Source organism: Centroberyx affinis, unplaced genomic scaffold (assembly GCF_046629955.1).
Source record: "Centroberyx affinis isolate AG114_WGS23_722 - 3 ecotype Tasmania unplaced genomic scaffold, CSIRO-AGI_Caff_v1 ptg001333l_1, whole genome shotgun sequence".
Lineage (NCBI taxonomy): Eukaryota > Metazoa > Chordata > Actinopteri > Beryciformes > Berycidae > Centroberyx > Centroberyx affinis.
In genome coordinates, this window is record NW_027279830.1 from 142,477 (window position 1) to 164,563 (window position 22,087).

General features: G+C 39.0%; 1 protein-coding gene across 1 annotated transcript in view; it reads right to left on the reverse strand.

Annotated features, from left to right (window-relative positions):
• Positions 1-22,087, reverse strand: part of mybpc3 (myosin binding protein C3) — a 34,765-nt gene that overhangs the window by 10,156 nt on the left and 2,522 nt on the right. The window contains exons 2-21 of the mRNA XM_071525719.1: positions 20,089-20,342; positions 18,759-18,930; positions 17,273-17,350; positions 16,672-16,820; positions 16,469-16,586; positions 15,851-15,899; positions 12,371-12,430; positions 10,581-10,744; positions 10,341-10,473; positions 10,091-10,093; positions 9,670-9,794; positions 9,452-9,557; positions 8,296-8,462; positions 6,144-6,309; positions 5,926-6,032; positions 5,773-5,802; positions 5,528-5,667; positions 3,185-3,344; positions 2,843-2,947; positions 2,481-2,669 (exon numbers count right to left, since the gene is read on the reverse strand). Of these exons, the coding sequence (XP_071381820.1) occupies positions 2,481-2,669; positions 2,843-2,947; positions 3,185-3,344; positions 5,528-5,667; positions 5,773-5,802; positions 5,926-6,032; positions 6,144-6,309; positions 8,296-8,462; positions 9,452-9,557; positions 9,670-9,794; positions 10,091-10,093; positions 10,341-10,473; positions 10,581-10,744; positions 12,371-12,430; positions 15,851-15,899; positions 16,469-16,586; positions 16,672-16,820; positions 17,273-17,350; positions 18,759-18,930; positions 20,089-20,342 (2,475 nt within the window). The remainder of the gene's footprint in view (positions 1-2,480; positions 2,670-2,842; positions 2,948-3,184; positions 3,345-5,527; positions 5,668-5,772; positions 5,803-5,925; positions 6,033-6,143; positions 6,310-8,295; positions 8,463-9,451; positions 9,558-9,669; positions 9,795-10,090; positions 10,094-10,340; positions 10,474-10,580; positions 10,745-12,370; positions 12,431-15,850; positions 15,900-16,468; positions 16,587-16,671; positions 16,821-17,272; positions 17,351-18,758; positions 18,931-20,088; positions 20,343-22,087) is intronic.

Below are 22,087 nucleotides of genomic sequence, written 5' to 3' on the forward strand. Positions count from 1 at the left end.
GATGCAGCAACTTCAAAAATCATCTCACAAGACTGAGCACTAGCAACCTGAATACCAAACTATACTTAACCATCTCAAACATATTGTACACCACTGAAAAAAAAGCAGACAATTTGGATGAAAGGGAGAAAATGAATATAGTACAAAGGAAAATGCAGCCAATCTTCCCATCCTATCTTAATGCCATGTAAACAAAATTCAGTCATGGTCATTTCTATTTTAAGCCATACCCATCCTACATGTTAATCCTAGATCTTAAAAGGAATAAAGCCTACTGCCAACAGGTTCCGGCTCTGGCTCAGGCTCAGGTTCAGGAGCGGGAACGGGCTCCGCAGGGGTCCCATCTGCTGGGGGCGCAGCTCCCTCCTCTGCAGGGGGACCGCTCTGTGCCGGCGGGACACCCTCAGCTGGCGATGTCCCATCCTCAGCTGGCGGTGTCCCATCCTCAGCTGGTGGTGCCCCATCCTCAGCTGGGGCTCCCTCTTCCGCAGTGGCGGGTGCCTCTGCAGGGGCTGCTGCTGGTTCACCACTGGCCTCTGGTTCTGGTTCTGCAGCAGGAGGTGGGGGTTCCTCTGTCACAGACTCCTTGGCTTCCCCTTCAGCTGGTGCCGCTGGTGTCTCTTCTGCTGCTGGCTTCTTTTCAGCGGTCTTTGGGAGCATTGGCTTTGTCATTGTTCCTTCTTATTTTGATGTACAGTGGTCCTGCCGCAGATTGAAGTTGAAGTTGGTGGTTGTACTTATCCAGACGTCCTGCCAAATACCCTATGCTCTCATTGTCTTTCACTCTCTCTGTCTCTCTCTCTGTCTCTTTCTCTCTCTCTCTCTCTCTCTCTCTCTCTCTCTCTCTCTCTCTCTCTCTCTCTCTCTCTCTCTTTCTCTTTCTATTATCTGCAGCAAAGCTTCTCCCTGAGCAGCCTCCACAGTAGCGGCAAGCGCCTGTGTGTTAAGCAGCTGGTCCCAGTAGAGCTGCACACTTACAGGCCATTATTTATAGAGAAGGATGCCATGGATGGTTTCCTAATCAGCTGTCTTACTAGCGATGGGCCATCTGGATACAATGATGTTCACTCTCACATCCGAGTTGGAGAAAGACAAAACCGAGTTCCTGCCCCAAGGGTTCTGTCATGAATACATCAATTTATTTTGGCTACCCAACCATATTTGTTTCTCCTCTTGTCTCTTAAGTGCAGTTCCAACACGCCATGAGCACCAAATGTCAGAATGTCCACGTGCTGTTGTTTAGTTACAGGTGCCTACAGCTGCATAGCATACCTTACTTGGTGATGAGATATGTAAGGTAAAGTCTTATAACTGACATCCACAAAAGAGGGAATTTATTCCAGAGAACAGATTGAACCTGGCTAAGAAGAAGAGATTTATTTGACTATTCCATTCATAGTATGTCCAAAACATCATTGTACAATTCCTGTAGCACACTGAATCAATGTAGATTCATTTGGTTAATTTGGTTAATGACAGTAACTTCCCCACACAGCAGTAGACGTTTTTCAACATTGCGTCTATGCTTTAGCTCTCATATAGCCCGGGATCTTTTTGGGAATGTACAGCCCAGTTTTAGACCAACCAGTAAATACCTTATTGCATATTTAAACAATGCATAAACAGCTGTAAATATAAAAAATATGCACCAGAGAAGTCCATATGTACAAGATAATGCTTCATTTTTGTCATTTACCCCAGAAGACGTAGTCTGAGATGTAGCCTAGACATCTACTAAACTTTCACTTTTAAACCCTGTGTAGCCTCATTTTAGCTTAGACATCTATAACCATACCACAATGATAGCTCAATAAAACATTTGGCATTGCACAGCGCTGCTTCCTCTAACTGTCCCAATGTGAGTAGGTGACAGTCATAAACAGTTTTAACCAGTCAAGAATATCCGACTGTACTCATCCCACCCATCCCAAACCCGCACACACAACACACAACGCACACACACACACACACACACACACACACACACACACCACTCTCATGACTGACTGCCCTCAGGAGTGACTTATGAACATAGTCAATCATGTATATGTGGCCTATATTTCTGTGACAGAGGGAAGATCCCCAGACATCCTGGAATACAACAGGCGTGACCCTGTGCAGACACGACCACAAGTCAACATGCCTGACCCCAGTGAAACTCTACACTGACCCAACGGGGATGACCCTACCCCCGAGTGATCAGACGTCAAATATATCAACCACATCACCCTCAATCCACTCGCCATCAATCAGTGCCTTTACTATCCTGTAATATAGAGCGAGTGTGAAACAATGACAGATATTTTTATCATAGTCCCTCAGTGTTATCCTATGAATTAATTAATGAAAACTGTGAGTCAACAATTTCAACCACAAACAGCTCCTTTAGTTGAATGTCCACTGGAAAAAAGAAATGGTTGACACTGATTGAATACGGCAAATGGGGTGGGGGCGAGTTAAAACCCGTGGAAAAGACTCACCCACTGGAACAAAAGGTTGCGAGGCGGGACTGTGACGAGACATGCCGATGGTGTTGACAGCATAGACTCGCATCTCGTACGCCACGCCCTCAATCATCCGCTTGGCCTCATAGGTTGTCTCAGGGTAAGGGTCAAAGTTCAGTCTCATCCACCTGTAGCTCTTCTTCTTTTTTCTCTCCAGCACATAGCCTGAGAGGGAAAAGAGAAGCACTTCATGTTCTTTTGGCTGATGATTCTCGAGTTTTGCAATCCTTTTTAAGAGATCCCTGCTCTAATATGTTATCATCAGTTATCATCAGAAGAGGGCGCCTAAATAATTACCTGGTAATTTTAGCAAATAAACCCATATAATATGTATTTACCAATGACTGGCTGTCCACCGTCAAACAGAGGGGGATCCCACTGGACAATACAGGAGTCCTCTCCTACACTGAGGATCCTGGGAGACTGGGGAGGATCTGGAACATCTGGGGGAAAAACATCTGGTCAGAAAAAAACTCTCTCTCTCTCTCTCTCTCTCTCTCTCTCTCTCTCTCTCTCTCTCTCGACATGTGTAGCAGTCTGAACTAATAGGCCACATAGACAAGAAAAACTAAGAAAAACATTTCATGTTTATGGCTAAATAGATATATCAAGTACTGTAGTAGTTAAAAAATAAAAAAAAGCTTTTTCATTTAAAAATGAATGAGAGAGCTCCATCTCACCAACAACTTTCACATTGATATCGGCAGTATCTTCTCCAGCAGGATTGCGAACCACTACAGAGTAGACTCCCTCGTCCTGCCTCTCGGCCCCCTCAATGGTGAAGACACAGTGGCCCTTGGTGCTTTCCACGTGAACCCTACCATCTCCCTCTGTCACCATCTAGACCATCAAAAGTGAGATGTCCACAGTGCAACCATGACACCAATATTTGGGATTGTGCCTCAATAGATAGATCTATAGATGAGTCTTCTTGCTGCTCATATTGTAGGTTGAATACCTGATACAGCAGATCGTCTATTGAGGCACTAATAAACCATCACACTTACTGTGCTTGTGCATATTCACATCATGCCACTCTCTCGTTTTGTATCTACATTTGCACAGAAGATGAACATTCAGCTTTCCAACACAAACTTTCTGGGAGTAGTTGAACAGATCGTGCTTTTCAAAGCCAACCACACATGTTCATTTGAAAATACAACTCCAGATGTCACCATGCAGATGCAGGACCAGTGCTGGACAGTGTTTTCAATTACTTCCAGTTCCAAGAGTTGGCCTGAAGTGCTTTTGTGTCCATATGCTGATTGCTTATCGTTTGAAGTCATTCTGTTATGTCTGTTTACATGATACTAATGGTTGACAGTAATTGACCACTAAAATAATCTCACACAGCTTTTCCATGATGCAGCACTGCCCTTCAAAGAGAAATCCTCAGTATGTATGGCAAAAACAAAATACCTACACCAGTATATTTTATTTTGTAGGAAATGGTGGGCTTGGTCACACTGTAGAAAAGAGGCAGTCAGTTGAATGTGGCTTTTAGGAAGCGGTGCTAATACTGTATGTGCCTGTTTCATTTTAACATTCCAAAATGCATCAATAATTCAATGCAAATTCAGAATGCTACTATTGTTACTTTAATTGTTCAATTTGATTAGATAATCCAGGAATTATGTAATCCAGACACTGTATACAGTTATATACAATTACTACACAAAACTGTGTAGGACATACTTACTGTCCAGCTCTGAGTTTCCTCTGAGATTTGTCTGTCTGAAGGAAGATTCAGAACATGCTCTTACCTCATGGGCATGGATGGATATGCATGATGCATGCAGCAACCTTGCACTGAGTGCTGTGTGGCATTGTAAAGACGGATGGCAGTAAAGACACAGCAAAGCAAAAAAGCAAAGCAAAACACACATATGTGTTTGGTGATAGCCAGTGTAGAAGTTGCCTTTCATGCATCTGTCTGCATCTATCCGCCATTAATATCGCGGCATCTTATTCATTCTCCAGGGTTGTAAAACAATAAATCAAGGGGAATATTGTAGCACACAACTTGGTTATCTCAATCAAGTGGTTGCAAGGTCAATCCTTGTGCTTTCTACGATGGCAACATATGCTACTGGTGAGGACAGATATGCAGCATGTGGTTTTTCCCCAGTGTAAAAGACAAAGGGCTGGTGAGCTTTAACAATGTGAAAATGCACAACTGGACAGATGGACGCAGAAAGACAAAAGAATGAAAGACCATGCCTGAAAAACAGGGACAGAATAAAACGAAGGCAGGCAATTGCATCAATATACAGAGGGGATTTGGTGAATTTCAGAATCCAGATGCTGCAGACAGCCACAATAAAAAAAAGATGTAGACATGCACAAGGCCGTGATAACTGTATATACTTGGGTCTACACTCACTTCCCCATCCTTCATCGTCCAAGAGGATGTTGGCTCTCCCTTCTCCTCTCCTTCCGGCTTTACAGAACTAGCCTACAGTTGAGCAAAGCAAAACAGTAAAAGAAGAAGAGAACAGAGAAGGCATGTAAACCTCCCCTTCTCCTCAGCTAAAAGAGCAGTGCGCTACCAGGCACCTGAAGGCAATTAACATGTTAGTGGCATCCTACCTGTTCAGATGGGCGAGAAGAGTCAGAATACTCTCACCATTGAAAAGACCTAAGTATCCCAGCCAACGTTATTAGCAGGGAGAAATGCCAACATTAGTTCTTATAACATCAGTAAGTGTGCACAGCTAATCTGTGACACTTTACGGTTATTTTCAGGTTGAATCAAAATAGTTTTAGTTGATGGTGTGATCTACTCAGCCTGTATTATATTGCACTTGCATTACATATTTTATAAGGATGTAAACAGCTTAGAATGCTTAATGTATTAGAAAGGTCATTAAATATTTTTTTTGATTGTGAAAGAGATAATGCTTTCTCAGCAAGCCTCTATATTTTCTCCGCAGGCCTTACCTACTGTACTCTGGACAGATGGCAGATGAAAGGCAATAGGCATGTAGCTGATGAATACCACAAGGCTTTATGTTATGTTTTACCTTCTCTCCTTTGGTCCAGACCACTGTGGGAGCAGGGTCTCCAGTGATTGGGACGTCCAGACGCAGTTTGTTGCCAGCCACCACCACAATGGTGGAATCAGAAGTGCGACCCATACAGTCCAGGTGGATCTTGGGAGGATCTTAGGACATGAAACAAATGGTTAAAAAAACGCTTGCATTTCAGTTGTTATAATCTTCATAATATGGTTTAGTCTATGCAATAAAGGAAAAGGAAATTTGGATACCTTGGCGTGGCACATAATCAATCTTCACCTCTTGGAAAATGAGAAAAAAAAAGGAAAGTGAGGAAATTCATCCAAATAAAAATTGCCTTCTGGGACTATAAATGATGTTAACTGCGTAGTGTTCAGTAGTTTATGTATAAGCATCAGTATTACCCAAGAAATTAAGTTTGGCGGAGAGGTTGAAAGCGTAGCCATCCGGCACAAAAGTGTAGTCTCCCTCATCCTCAGGTTTGACGTCATCAATGGTCAGTTTGTGTATCCTTAAAAGATCCAAAATATCCAAAAAGGTCACTCAAATGCAGCATGGACTGTACACAGTACAGTTGATGTACACAAGTATTCAGAAGACACATACACAATACCATCCTCACCTGCCAATATGCGTGATATGGGTTCTGGCATCAGACTTGACTTCGACTCCGTTCTTGTACCAGGTGCCCTTCACAGTCTCATCTGACACCTCGCACTTGAAGACCGCCTCTTCCTTTGCCTTTACTGTAAGGTCAGCGATGCTCTGGTAGACCTCGAGTTCCTTCTCTACATTGTCAGAAAACAAAGATTTAAATACACAAACTAAGGTTTCTCATACTGCATGATGGAGGCCTTGTGCTTTACGGGAGGTGATGAGAAGATTAAATAAGATGCAACTATTGCGTGTGAGGATAATATGGTAATAATATGTTAGAGCGAGAGGTGTTCATTATCTTGACTGAAGCCTTTGTGTGTTGTATCTTAGCAACAGATACAAGGAGAATAGTTAATTGGATTTATGGCAGAAAATAAAGTATCGGATATCAACACCAGATGTGGGAGGCTGAGGCTATTAAATCACGGGAAATAATGTACATGGGAGTTATTAAAATTATTGCAGAGAAATCGATATCTGGACTAGGTGACTCACACCTCACTCCTAGTAAAGGTTACAGTAGTGTCATGTTAGCTCGCTGCCAGGGAGAGCAAATGAGCTGGGAATGGCATTATAATGGGAGTTCTGCTGCGGACCGAGGTGTTGATCCCTGCTGCACATCGGCAGCTGGTAACTCTTGGCAGGCTCAGTGTTTGATTAGAGCGCCAGATAAACTTAACCAGGCTCAGATCAGGGACGAGGATCAGGTTTAAAATGGTGATCTACACACAACAACCCCTGGGACAAACACACACATACGTACACAAACATACACAGCACATGAATATATATGCAAACATACAAGTGTGTATATATATTCAAATTTAGCCAGGACTAAATGATAGATTCTAAATGAAAACATGAGAATACATAAAACTCAAATTGTAACCAAAGTTGGATGGTTGTTGTATGATGATTGAAAGGGTTTTTGTGTACCATAATGAGTACTTCTGCTCTGTAAGCTAATGATGCTGAGATGACATGGTTACTTGGTAGTCACAAAGAGGGTGAAACTAGCTGATAGTTTCTTAGATGTTTATATTTTTCCTACGTCCGTGTAGGGATGAGTTTGAACCGTCCCCATCCATCATTCTTAAATGATTACCTGTGGATTGAAATTGAAACTTCTAAGCGTATGCAATCAAAAAAAAACATCCTCTAGCTGTGAAACTGAGTATCACAAGGCAAACCAATAAAAAAAAATAGAAAAAAAACAAAAAACACAAAACTGACTAATATCTACTAATCAAATTTACAAAATCCTGATGGGTTGAGTGCAGATCTTTCATCAGCATCACCAGGCTGTTGTGCCATGGTACTAGAGGGAATGCTACCATCTATCAATAAAACATACTTTTAGACTGCAACTTAACCTTCATCTACAAAAATAAATAAATAATAATAAGAAGAAGAAGAATAAAAATAAAAAAATGAAGAAAAAGAGAAACTATTACAAAGAAGATCCTTGTGAATGATTTCAAAAATCAACTTTTTGCCTCTGAAATATGTCAGATTTTAGAAGTAATTGTGTCACAAGGATATTCAGATTGTTATTCAATGTTATGAAAATGTAGCATTTAACAATGTCAACATAGTGTATTGGTCAATGTTATACGTGGTCAGCGTTATATTTTCAGGTTTCAGGCTCAAGACCAATTTCCCCAAAATTATATCTTATCTTATCTTATCTTATCTTATCTTATCTTTTAATTTGCTTTTGGTTGCTATGGCTGGCCCACATTTCATGATATATTAAAAATACATATACACAGTGCAACAAGCAACAGTAAATCAGCAGCACAACAAAACAATAGACAGGAGAGAAGGGGAGACAGAGACAAGAGAAACAGGGTCACTTGTGCGGACCTGTGTCCTTCAGGTAAAAATGGTCCATGTCTTCTAACTTTAGCTGGCATTTGGACTTCTATCTGCTCAGTAACCTTGGCAGACTGATGTGGGTAACGGCCAGAGCCTCCACATCCCAAGGCTAGGCAGCATGCCAACAGTGGCAAGGCCACATGACTATTGATGGGGCATGAGAATGTGTTTTTGGATTGTTTAGCTTCTTTACTGACAATAGCATTTCAGACCCGGAGCAAAATACAACTGAGACTTACCCTGCACCATGAGCTCAGCTACAGACTCTCCCCCATTCGTTTTAACCTTGTAGTGCCCACAGTCTTCTTTTGTAGCCTCATTAATGATCAGTACATGTTTGCAGCCGTCTTTCTTGAAGCGATACTTGAAGGACTCGTCTCTTGTCAGCTCCACACCATCTTTCTCCCTGCACAGATGTTCAGATACCAATATATTCCGGTTGATACTTGTTGATAATTTGGCAAATACTAAAAATACATCATACATCTTAGACATCTTAGAAAATTATGAAGAGCTTTTATAATGTAAGTAAAGCTATGCTCAATAGATTTAGACAGGGTGAATACACTACAGATTTCTCAATTGCACTGATTTATTAGCTTTTTAATTGGGACAGCCATACAGTACTTCTTACTTAAAGTTTCAGTTTCATCATTACTCGACTGCATTCCTGTAATTCCCCACAATTTAGCATGTCCTCACACAGATCTCTGGCTTCTATTCCAAGAAAATTATTTTAGACATGGATATATATTTGCAATGACTTTCTCCTTCAGATAAAGGTCACATGGGACATACTAAAATGCCAATGTGACCTTTTCACTGAGGTGATAATTTACTGCTAGCAGTGATACAAGATGTTCCTGCCTGTGATAGAGATTGTGCTCAATGGGCTGGCATCTGTCTGTCAGTCAGAGAAGCCATGTGGGCTTCCATGACAAACTCAAATGCCATCTACTGGGTGTCTAAGCAATGCGCACTATGGAACACTAACTGAGAAACTGCTTTAAATTGATAGAATGTATGAATTGTGCCAAAGTTGTTAAATTAAAAACAAAATTTGGTATTAGTGACACTTAACCTGACAGCACACATTCTATAAATCGGAGCTTTGTCTGCAGTGATGAAATCGAAACATTAAATAATATCAAGTGTTTACATTAAATAAAAAAGTATGGCTAAACTTCAGCACTTCTTTTGTAAGACCCTGTCAGTATGTAACCTCCAATAACCTAATGGGTTGGGGTAGACGTTGCTGGAGGTTCATTTGGCCCTAAACTTTGTGGCTACATTTTTGTGGTTTAATTTTTGGGAACTATGATCCAAGAGCATGATTTGTGAAAGTTCGACTACTAGCAGGCGCTTGATTTGTGAGTTTAAAGTAAAATGTCTAACCATTTTACATGAGCTCCTTCCTCTGACACCTCGCACTCAAGCTCCACCCGCTCCCCCTTCATGACCATCTGGTCCTCTAGATTCTTCAGGATCAGGACAGGAGGCTCTGGAGACAACAGATAACAGATAAGAATGAGTGACTCATTCACACTGTGGATCTTGCAACTGCCTTCTCCATCTTATGTCTATGCTGTGAGCTAAATGTGAGTCATACACACCTTTGACAAAGAGCTCAGTGGTGCACTTCTCATCTCCCACTAGGCAGGTATATGCTGCGTCGTCTGCCAAGGAGCAGTGGTTGATGGTGAGGTAGCGCATGTTGCCGACACTCTCAAAGATGTACCTTTACAAAGGACAGGCTGCTTGTCACAAATTGTAAACCTTCTATAAATCTTTAGATTTTTTTCAGTAAGTCATGTCTTTCTTGTCATATTTACAGCATTATAAAACGTGCTATTTTTCAGACAACTTAGTTCTCAGGGTTTGGACTGGGGAAAACGTGAAGTTGGTAAAATGACAGAAAATGCATTGGGGAAAAGGAAGTTGTTTTGTGAGCTGTAAAACCGTAAGAGCCATGTGAACTTAAAGATTTTATTATTGTTATTTGTTTTTTTGTTTTACCCTCATTAGGAAACTTACTTGCTAGTAATGTAATGAAATGACAAGGTAGTGAGTCCATCCACATATTGAGGGGAGAGGCGGGGGGAGGGGGGGGTATGGGGGTAAGAGGGGTAGAGGAGGAGATAAGGAAAGCAAAAGAGAAATGAAAAGATGGCATTAACATACTTAAGAGTTGCAATTCTATCTGTTTAATACTCCATGTTGTAGGCTAAAGGTATGTTTTCATGAAATGATGTGAATAGGAGCCAGATTTTCTCCAAATTCCAACCTTCCAGTCAGCTGAATTTCCTGTCCATTCTTCAGCCATTTCACCTCAACATCTGCATTGGCCACCTCAACGGCAAGTTTAATTTTATGCCCTTTCGCCACCTGGTAGGCAGGATCCAGCTTTCTGAGGAAAGCTAAGTTGTACAGTAATGAAATGTACAATAATCAGTTGCTATTATACCTTACATTTCGCATTATTATTGCTGTTGTAATTATTGGAATTATTGGAATTATGGATTACCGGCGCTTTTCTTCTCCTCTTTCTTCATCTTCTTCAGTCTTTTGAGCATGCCTCGCAGATCTGTGATGCCATACTGGAAAGCGATCTTCTCATATTCTGAAGCCGGGGCTTTCTGGAGAATCTCCCACACATCCACGTCAGGCTCTGTGTTCACCTGTGTGGCTCTGGTACAGTAAACCAGCCAAGAGGACTTCAGTAAACTAGTGGCTTAATAGAGACTTTACAATTTGTAGATCATTGGTAGAGAGATCAAGATTTATACTGCAAGTAACACATTTTGGTAACACTTTACAATAATCACTAACAGATGAAATAACTGTGAATTAATCATTATTTCATATTTAATATTATTATTTAATTATTTAATTATTATTTAATTTATATTATTTTTAACTAACAACTATTTGATGATAAGTTTATTTCCTACATTGTTTACTAATTCATAGTAAATGGTATTGCGTACATTATTTAAAAATTTGCAGTGCTTAATAAATGAATGAGTGCATAGTAATAGGTGGTTTGTAAGACATAAATGAACATAATCTGAGGCCTTATTATATAGTTACATATATATAGTTAGGAAAATTAACAAGAGGTTTTTAAATATAAGAAGAAATAGAATATAGAATATAGAAAACGTCCTAATCATTATTACATGTTTACTTAATCATCAAGTAATAATGAATAAATATGAAATCATGGACACCCAGACAAAATAACAACATCAGCAGTTTCTTACCGAGTTGAGGGTTTTAAAAAACTGCTGCTCATTCAGAGGTTGAACCCAAGAGGCAAGTAAGGTAAAACAAACCAGACAGATTAAAACACACTACAAAAATCCAGAGCATCTCAAAAGCAACACCAATACATCAATCAACAGATTAGAAATTAGATTTTTGTAACATAATTCATATTTTAATTAATATCCTTAGTGGCTGTAAAAATGCAATGAAATGAACCTTGTTACAAATTAGGCCTAAATATCAATGATGTCAGTAAACCAAATAAACATTATGCTATGTTGGGTTATGACATGGGATGTGGGGTATTTCATATAATAGGGCGTGCTGCATAAAAGTGATTTTGATAATTTGGGATGGTGCCTGTATTTTAAGTAAAGACTGTGAATGACTCAAGTGTCAGAGAAAACAATTTATAACAAAGGATGGGAGAAAAAACAATAGTGACTCTATGTCTGTGAAGTATAGTGGACGTATTTGCTGTTCGGTGTATTACTGTAATTGTGACAAGGTCCTCAAGGCAGGAAGTGTGATATGGTCTATTGCAGGATTAGTCTAGAACGGGATCAGTGTTATGTTAAAAGTGAGCTAGGGTGAGTAGATTTTCAGAACCCCATATGGTGGGACATCGGGTCTTGTATGGATGAATTTGTAGAAATATTAGATTTATTTGGATATGCTAATATCCAATATATATAATCACATGCTTTTTCACATTGGCAGTGGGATGCAAGGATTGGAGGAACACCAAAATTAGGAAATTTTGATGTAAAATCCTGAGACATCTGGTCACCCTAAGTCATGACATGCTGTGAGTTGACGTTCAGGCTTATCAGGTTAGTACTAGAGGGGAATCATTCCAATCTGTAAATGCAGAAGTTGCTTACTCTCTGAAGAGATATGTGGAGACAGACAGACAGACAGACAGAGAGAGAGAGAGAGAGAGAGAGAGAGAGAGAGAGAGAGAAAATATAATCAATCAATTATTTTTGTTTCAATTTGCTCAAGGTCTACAGACTATAGAAAGTATTTTGCAACTAGCCTACTTACCTCTTCTTTAACAAGGTGCTGAAGTCTAGTTCTCCTGAGTCCTCATTTCCATCTGTGCTACTGTAGAAACATCAGCAACCAGCAACAAAACATCAGTAACAGCACAGTGGGTTATTTTTTTCATTTTGTATACTGGGCTATTTCTCATCACTGAGTATATAAACATTGCTATAATTTTCAAAAGAATAGATGTATGTTATTTTTTTTCCACAGGCATGATTTGTTTTGAATAATACAATTCTATATTCCTAGGCTTTGGCAATATTACAGTGTCAACTATGATTTATTTAATCATGTTCTTGTTTATTGTAGCTCTCACATGCAAAGAGAGCAAGAATAAAAAAAAAAAGGTTAAAAACAAATAAGGTGGATAGAAATAAAAAAAAGTTGTGTATGTAAATATGGAAAGGCTGCAAGATGAAATGGGTGAATAGGTGGATGAAAGAAATGAATGCAGAGGCAGATGTCTTGTTGGAGAGACAGTTGTTGCCATGTTCAAGCCATGAGCAACAGCGGCAATCCTCCAAACAAGAACAAAACAAAGCACTCCAGGTTAGAGAAACCACCTGGTCCAGTGTGGAATGCCTGCTCCACTCCCGATCAACGGGATGAAAGATGTAGGCAAGGGCATAGATTTAGCCGTGTGTTTGTCTCCTGCCTCTGATCTCACAGCAGGATTAGACGGTGAGTCTCTGGTTTATGTGGTAAAGTTACAGCACACTACTGCACTTCCTCCATGTGGCAGAACTATGGGAGGGCCAGACCACCGAAAAGCCTGTGTGTCTTAGCACATCCTGCACTTTTTAATACAATCAAACTGGGGCCAAAGCTCACTCTGCCGGGTAGCTGTTTGTGCAGCTGGCTCTGCTGTTTTGATTGAGACCTAGTAGTAGATCAGAGAGAGGTGATGGGCGACCTTAAACCAGAACGTGCTACTGAGCAGTTTATTAAACCGGACCGAATTATAGAATCTCCAAATATCTGGGTCTGCCTCAGTCAAAGGTTAACCCAATGACAGCTACTGTTAAGCTACCACATTTTAAGTTCTCTTTAAAAATCTACACTGCCAGTCAAAGTTTGGACACACCTGATTGAATGTGCTATGTTTTTCATTATCTTTGAGTCATTTTGATCTTGGCTAATGTTTAAATGCTTGAAATTTGTTTCTTAGACAAATATAAATAGTGAAGTTCATGCCTATGTATGAATTTCTTTCCAAAGCCTTTGCTTTTCCATAAAGGCAAAGGGTGGCTACTTTAAAGTACCTAAAATATAAGATAGTTTTCATTTTGATTTTGAAGTCCATTTGTGTTATTTCATAGTATTGATGTCTTTACTATTATTTTTTACTATTATTATTTTTTACTATTTTTTACTAACATGTGAAAAATAGTAAAAATAAAGAAAAATGCATGTGTCCAAACATTTGACTGGTAGTGCACATGTTTAGTCCTCTCTTGATCTTTCTCCTGTGGTCGTTTTCTCAAAACCCAGCAGATGGAGGCTGCATGATCCAAAAACACTGGTTCTGTTTGACTCAAAAGAGAAGAAGCAGTTCACAGGAGAGAGAAGGCCTCTGATCCTTGTCCTGAGTTCTCTTTGCTTTTCCAATCAGAGTCCACAGAGTTTGAATATGAGCTTCCACTGTTGCAACAAACCCCCTCACTACCTTGTTGATGGTCCACTTCTCTTCTTAGCAGCTTCACCCCTAATAAGTTAGCATTTCCACAGTTACTCCTTACACAGCATGATAATTACTCCAATGTAGTTCATTAATGAAGCAACTAACCGTATTACTTCCTTATTAAATCTGCTAATTAAATGTCCTGATCATCCAATATGATTAATGTCTAAGCAGATCGTAACAAATTAGAACCTTACATTTTAATTAAGTAAGATGACAGGCTAATAATGGCTGCAATATTACTACCTGATCAACTGTGGCATCAAAACAACTACAAGTTATGCACTAATGTATGCAAGAGATGGTTCTTCAGAGGTTATTTTTGTTTTTTGTTTGTTTTTTGTGCTTTTGTGGTCTCAAATCATGTGCAGTTGAAGGCCTAGAGACTGCAGGTTTTCATTACATCAGCTCATTTCACTAATTAGCACAACTTCAGCCACAGAGGGGGTGAGTAATAAGTGGAATCAGCTGGTGTAGTTTCTGGCTGAAATTAAAAACTGCATACTCTGAACTTTTGAATGCACATGATTGGAGACCACTGCTTTATAGGACTGTCACTAGTGGAAAAAACATTTGAATCTCCAAATGGTTTTTGATAATTCTATTAGTGGTTCCTAATTGTACCTGCTGGTTCAATACAGAACAAAATATTTCTTCAGTGGCTTTGGCAGTTATCATTAGGCAGTAAAGAGGTCTAAGTAGGTGCCCTCCTACTGTAGGTTTAAACTCGCACATTTGAGTCTTCACCATACTGTCTATATAAAGTAATAGCAGGCACAGCAGAATAAAAAACACTGTATGGTGCTGAAATATCTTAAATACAACAGAATTGGAACAAATTCATATTTTCAAAGACCGAAATGAGTTAGTGCAGTAATTATTCCATAGGTTTAATTTAACTTAGTTTATCACTTAATTACCTACCATCCTTGAGATATCAATAATTTTGTATGAGCAGGTGACACTTTTTTTTCCAAACAGTGGCTATCTCATTTGGGAATTACATTTCATTATAAATTAATTTGAGATTTGCAAGCTATTTTCTAATACAATTAAAACCTTGGTGAAGGTTAAAATTGCCAAATAAACTAATCATGCACTGGCAAATGACTATATCCTCTTCATATAGATTCATAATTCATAATTACTCTTTTAACAACATGATATTGTTGATATAGATGGAAAATTGTGAACCTAGAATTCTAAAGTTCTATCTGACCTTTTTATTTTATCAAAATTCAGTTCGATCTTTGAATACTTTATCGTTGTGTGGTGTTATCGTTTTTAAAAAAAAAGAACATTTTGAACAGAAGGTGCATAACTGTTTTTCCTTCTGGGATCTTTGATATCTCAGAACTCAGATAGAACCTTAGAATTCCACGCTCACAAAATAGCACAGGGCCTTGAATGGAACCTTGTGGAATTCCCTTTGGGAAAAGACAAGTGAAGGCCTTTTATAAAACATGCATTGTTTTCTGTACTCAAGATAATTTTGAAACCAATTTAGAGCAGAGTAATTAAAACAATCTTTGTACCCTCTGTAACAATAAACTGACAGTATGTACCACTGACACCACATTAAAGATAAAAATAGAAACATTAGTTAAAAATGAATTTAGTTAGAAATTGATCAAGGATTCCAATATCTAAGTTAAAAGGATAGCTCAGCCTCCTTATGAACAGGGAACATGTTGGTCCACTTTCATATCTGTGGGATAGTATTAAAGATATGAGCCAACAATCAAACCCTGAATGAACACCAAATGTGATGATTCAATAAATTAAAAATAACTTACGTGCGCCTAAAAGCTGCCCTTATGTCGAAACCTTCGACAGCGCAAGCCTCTGGAATGGAATGCAAGAATCAATCATTGTGATACAAGACAACAAAAAGATGTAATACTAATACCACCAGTAGCCCTTGATTTGAGGAATTTTTCAAAAACAGCTGCAAAGTCTGAACTAGGGCTGGGCGATATGGTTGAAATCAATATCACGATAATCATAAGGATTTTTCTCAATATCAATATATATCACGATATGGTTCATGTATGCAAAATCATGTTAAATAATCAAATTAATGTTCATCTCATTGAACCGAATGGTAATGTTAGGTGTGATGTCAAACAAAACGGAAATATTCAAATAATATTCCTACCATACCTCATTTTATGAGAGTTTTTAAGTAAAATTTGCTTGTCATCATCAATTTAGACAGCAGAAATGTGTGTCACGATATTAAAATATCTTCATATCATCACGATATGATTCCACTGAAAGATGATAAACGATAATATTGAATTATCGCCCAGCCCTAGTCTGAACCATATTATTGGCTAAATTAATGAGATTAGAAACAACAACAACAACACAAAATAAAAAATAAGCAGACAAAACAAAGTAGTCCAACCCACCATGTACACTCAAATCAAAATTACAGCTGTCGAACTTGTCCCTGGATGACACCTCACACCTGTAACCTCCAGCAAAGTTAGCCTTGGCTGCGATGATGTGCATCTCAAAGGTGTAGATCTGTAACCACATGTCGCGCGAGGAGAGATATGAGAAAGATAATATTAATCTGTCTCTGTTTTATTTTGTGCAGCATTAGTCTTACCTTGGTGTTGCGGTCATACAGCTCCTTCAGCTGAAGGTGTTTTCCAGACTTGCTGGCCAAGTCCATCCACTTCCCTTTGAACCATTTGACAGTGGGTTTCTTCAGCAGTGAGGCAGCATTCACTTTAGCCACAAATGTGATGTTTTCACCTGCACAGCAGAATAGATTACCATATGTTTCAACAGTGTCATTTACATACATTTATTTATTTATTTATTTATTTATTTTATCTCTGCAGAGATTATTGATTGCTTCTCTTTTCTTCTTCTTCTTTTTTGTTTTTTGTTTGTTTTTCATCATAATATATATATATATATATATATATATATATTTGTATAGCTTTATGCTGCTTTTATCTTATACCACTATACAAATAAACTTAAACTCATGCATTATCATATCAACTTTTTATATTTTGTAATTTGTATGTGGTGTATGTGTGTATACACATACCCGCATGTATCACATCCATATCCATAACACACAGCTTTTTCAAATACTTTTTTTCTTTTTCTTAAATCTAACAGAATTACCCAAGGCAGGGTAGATTTGTTTTTCAAGAGAAACATGTTTGTTTATTCAGTATTTTGGAGCTGCTCACCCACAGTGACTTCTCCAGTCTGCGGTTTCTCTGTGAAGAGGCCAGTCAGGTCCTGCCTGGTGTCTGGAGTCTGTCCATCTGGAAATGCAACAGGTTCATAATAGAATGCCATAATTGAAGTTGAGAAAGTTCAAAATCAAATAACTTCAAATTCAAAAGCATGTTAGAAAGCATATGGGATAGTCTATGTTCATTCAGTCGACCTATGACACAGTCGACAGCAGAGTTGTTAAACCACAGTACAACATGTTGTGAGCGTGGAATTACAAGATTAGTTTACATCTTCAGAGAAGTTTTGAAATACTGAACTCTCAAGTTTTCATGTCATTCAAGGTACTTTGAGTGCAGAGTATCAAAATCTTTGGAAATAGGACTTTTGAACATGGTAAAATTGCATATGGTACCTTATAATTCTGACCAATTTTGTTCAGAATTATATGGTTCCATTAGACACAGGACTGTGCAATATGTAAAGCAATACATATTTGATTTTATATTATAATTGAGTGATTATTTTTCTATATTCATGAATGCTTAGTGTGTTAATCAGTTAACCCACTGAACCATCCTGCACATTTTGTATTCTTTCAAATTAAATAGAATTGGCACATCAGTGCTCTTTTTGTTATTGGAGACCAAAAAATAATAAACTTAAGAGCTTATTATTTATTTGATTGATAAACTATATATTTGTATTGGTTACATGTCATTGGAATGGGGAAACCTCTTAAAACTATGTGGAGAAGAAATGAAAGTAGTGGGTCACATAGGAATGATTGCTGGGATGGAATACAAACTAAAAATAAAATGCATTAAATTCACTGCCTTAACTGTGCCTGATTTCTAACAACTTTTGTGTGTTATTTTTTTTTTTACTGTTCAACAATCTAAGTTATTCTTGTTTGGTCAGTTGGATCTCTCTTTGTGATTTCTTAATGTGGGCCTTTGAGACTGTAGCTATACAAATAAACTTGGGCTGATAGACTTGACTTCTGACTTAACATTTCTTTTTTTTTTTTTTAAGATTTATTTTAGGCATTTTATGCTTTATTTGACAGAGATAGTGTGAGCGAGAGACAAGAAGGTATGGGAGAGAGAGAGGGGAGGACATGGGCCTGCGGGCCTGATTCGAGCCGGCGTCGCTGCGTGAAGGACTGAGACTTATGTGGTACGCGCTCTACTGACTTAACATTTCTTCTCACATGTAACTGACTCACAGAACCTTTTGGAACCTTTTAATCTGAAGTCCAAGTGGGTTTGCAGTAATGGAAGATTTAGAAATTCAGATTTTCACCCACTTAAGTAAATAATAATAAATACAAAAATATATAACTCTTTGTACTCTTTGTAGAACAACTTCAGTATGTGAAATTGTTATTGTAATTGATGGGACCTCGTAATTCCAAGATAACAATGTTTTGTGATATACATAGATGAATGAATGAATGAATGAATGAATGAATGAATGCTACTGTGTGACCCACACTCAGCTGCAGGAGCATCATGTGCCGGGGCAGCGGTCTCTTCTGCAGTGGGCCTGGGTTCAGCTGCAGGTGGGGCAGCAGGGCGTTGTTCCACTGACACAGTTGGTTCCCCTGTTCCACCAGCAGGGGCCTCAGCTGGAGCCGGTGTGTCTGTCCCTGCCGGTTCAGGGGCTGCTGTATTACAAATACCATAGAGACGACAAGGCACAAATGAGACACGTACAATGGCAAAGATGGTGTCCATACACTGCAAACAGTGCAACTCTTAACAAGTCATTAAGTATTGCGTCCTAAAATTTCTTCTTAAAAACAAATGGTAAGATATTGCACTTGATTCAAGACAATTCTTGTAAAAATAGGATTTGCTTTGGAAAAGAGTGAAATTATCTATTTTTCATTTGGTTTTAAGAAATATAACATTTTAGGACACGATAGTAACTTGATTTATCGTAAATGAGTTGTAAATATGGCCATTTTTGTAGTGTGCCGAGGCACACAGAAGCATGCAGAGTATACACAGACATTTGAACCATTTGACCCATTTGAGATTCTTTTAAACACTGTTTTGTCAGAGCCAAATATTCTTTGGCAAGCTTTCAAAACGTTTATCACCCAAATATTTCTGCCTTATCATCTTTAAATGGCCAACCAATTTTCCGTGTGTTATCAGCTGCTTGTCATGCCTATCCTGAGCCCCAGTCAAGTGCCGGTTACTCATGAGGAAATAATCTGCCGATGTGAGGGTCAAGGTCACCGTACAGACGGAGCAAGGGTGGTATGATATGAACTACAGACAGCTGTGGGCAGTCAGTAGTCACTTGTAGCTCACTAGGCCCATCAGTCTGCTGCCGTTCTGTCTCTCCTTTCTCTTAGATTTGCTTCTGCCTTATCAAATCCAAAACACACTACCTCACCAGGTCACATTGGCAGGCTAACAGCACAAGTGTTGTGTATGAAACACTTTGCACACAGTCATGGTAACATACAGTGCTCTGTGGGGTTTGTTAACAAATAAGTGCCTGACAAAATGATTGTGATTGTGTCAGTGATTGCCCATATGCAACGCCTATATAGAGCGAAATGTGTTCACAAAGATAGATCACACAAAGCAGCTTCAGAGTAATTGTGCTCATCAGACAGCGCAGAGGTGAGTTCATGTGCAGAAACATCAAATACATACAGTGCAGTACAGTATTTACTCCCTCAGTGGTTTTCTACATTGAGTGCTCCATGTTGCTTTGTGCTCTGTTTTGGCTACATAGCACATACGTGAGTGGAAACCTCAAACACACAGCTGCAGCATCAAAGCCTCCCACCTTGCTTTGGTAAGACCTTCAGCTCAAACTTGACCTTCGACCCCCCAGCAATCACCGCATAGACATTGACATCTCCCATGGTGACGGCTTTTATGGTGAGGGAGTGCTTGTTTCCAGCGGCTGTGACCGCATATTTGTTGCCACTGACAATATCCTTTGTGTTGCACTGCCATTTTACTTTTGCGTCAGGCTTCTCGGTCTCTGCTTCAAAGACCGCAGAGGAACCCTCTTCTGCCTCCTGAGTCTTTGGTTTCTTGGTAAATGCTGAAACTGAAGTGGGAGGGATGGTTCAAAATAAAATAAAAAATAAGTCCTTTGAAATGTCAGTTTGATTTGTTTTCATTTTTGCCGTTAGGGTATGATCATGTCATCCTGGGGTGAAAGCAAAGATACTATAATTGACTTGCTGACATACTGTCCAGTGCACCAGAATGTTTCTGATTCATCCTGAGTAATTTCATCGGTATCCTCTTGACTGTGTCTTGTCTGACTCACTTAATTAACCCTAATGCTATGATTCATATATTTTGACCACTGGAAGCTGAGTGGAGAACAATGGTTTTAGAGAGAGAGAGAGAGAGAGAGAGAGAGAGAGAGAGAGAGAGAGAGAGAGAGAGAGAGAGAGAGAGAGAGGGGGAGAGAGTTTATGATGGGCCATTCACATTTCAGCAAAAGAACAAGGCTCTTCCGCTGCGCTTTCTGCGTTGAAAAGTGCAGTGTTGTAGCCTCTCCACCACACTGGGTGGCGCTAACTGAAAACCAATGAATTTGCTTCTGCCTGTGGCTTTCGCGCGACACACTCAGAACATCTCAAGGCAGAAACATTTCGCAATGCAATAAGTCTTCTGCTGGTCTCAGATAAAGTTGTTGTACAACTTGGGAAATTCCGAAACGCCTACTGTAGCACTTGGCTGTGCGTTGAAAGGTCAGCGACGAAGGGGGGTTTCAAAGTTAAACTCATTTTACTATTAAAAGCATCCTCAGTTGGCAAGTAAACTTCCAGGATCTTTATCTGTTCTCCGTCTTGTTTTTTTTGTTTTTGAATTGTATTGACTGTTAGTTATTACGTCAAACATGCCATGAAGGAGACAAGAACACATATTCATAAAGAGCCAATGATTTCCATAATCCTATCCAAGGCTATAACCCCAGCCATGCACAAGTAGATCCTGTAGCAGACTCTAACAGAGTGTGCAAAGAATATTGCTTAGAATCTCTGAGCTTTATATATCTATATGTTAACTTTCTGACCAGGCTCACCCTAAAGTGGTTTGACACACCCCTACATATCCTATATAATGGCTTTTGAATTATTTTTCAAGTAAGAGAGTTTTTAATTTTCCATCTGTTTTTTCTTAGTTTCTTAGTGTTTTTCTTCTTCATTTCATTTACTGTTTTCATAATGTGGGCGTTGTGAAGCCCTTTGACATGTTAACTGTAATTAAGGGATATACAAATAAATTTGACTTGACTTTTGAAATAATGATTCTTGAATAAAAAGTTTGAAGAGAGAGGTGCAAAAGTCTGAAGCTGTGATTTAATCAGGTCTGAAGTTATAAGTTAATCAGTATTTTAGTGGCTTGTACATCACAGCAACTACTGAAGAGAGTTCTTCACAGGATGAACAATATCTGTAGCACACACACTACTTACAGTAGCTATCCATGATAATCTGTTTCAACTGGTATTACCCTCTCATGAGATGGTGAATGAAACTCCTTTTACACATTTTATCAGCATGTATCTTGGGTATTCTTGGGTAAATACACCCCAGATGCTATGAAGACCCAACTGCCCAATCCACATATAACACCTCACCTCGCTAAATTGAAATAAATGTTTGTACATGGATTCAGCTAGGAATCACATGCAAAGTTGGTAACTTAAAACTATTTAGGAGTACTGACAGTAACTGAGAAAAGAATAGTTTTTGTGGATGGGAAACAAGCAAGGCAAGACGTCTGCTGTCAGACTGACAAACTATTAATAGTAAGTTTTACATACAACAACTGTGT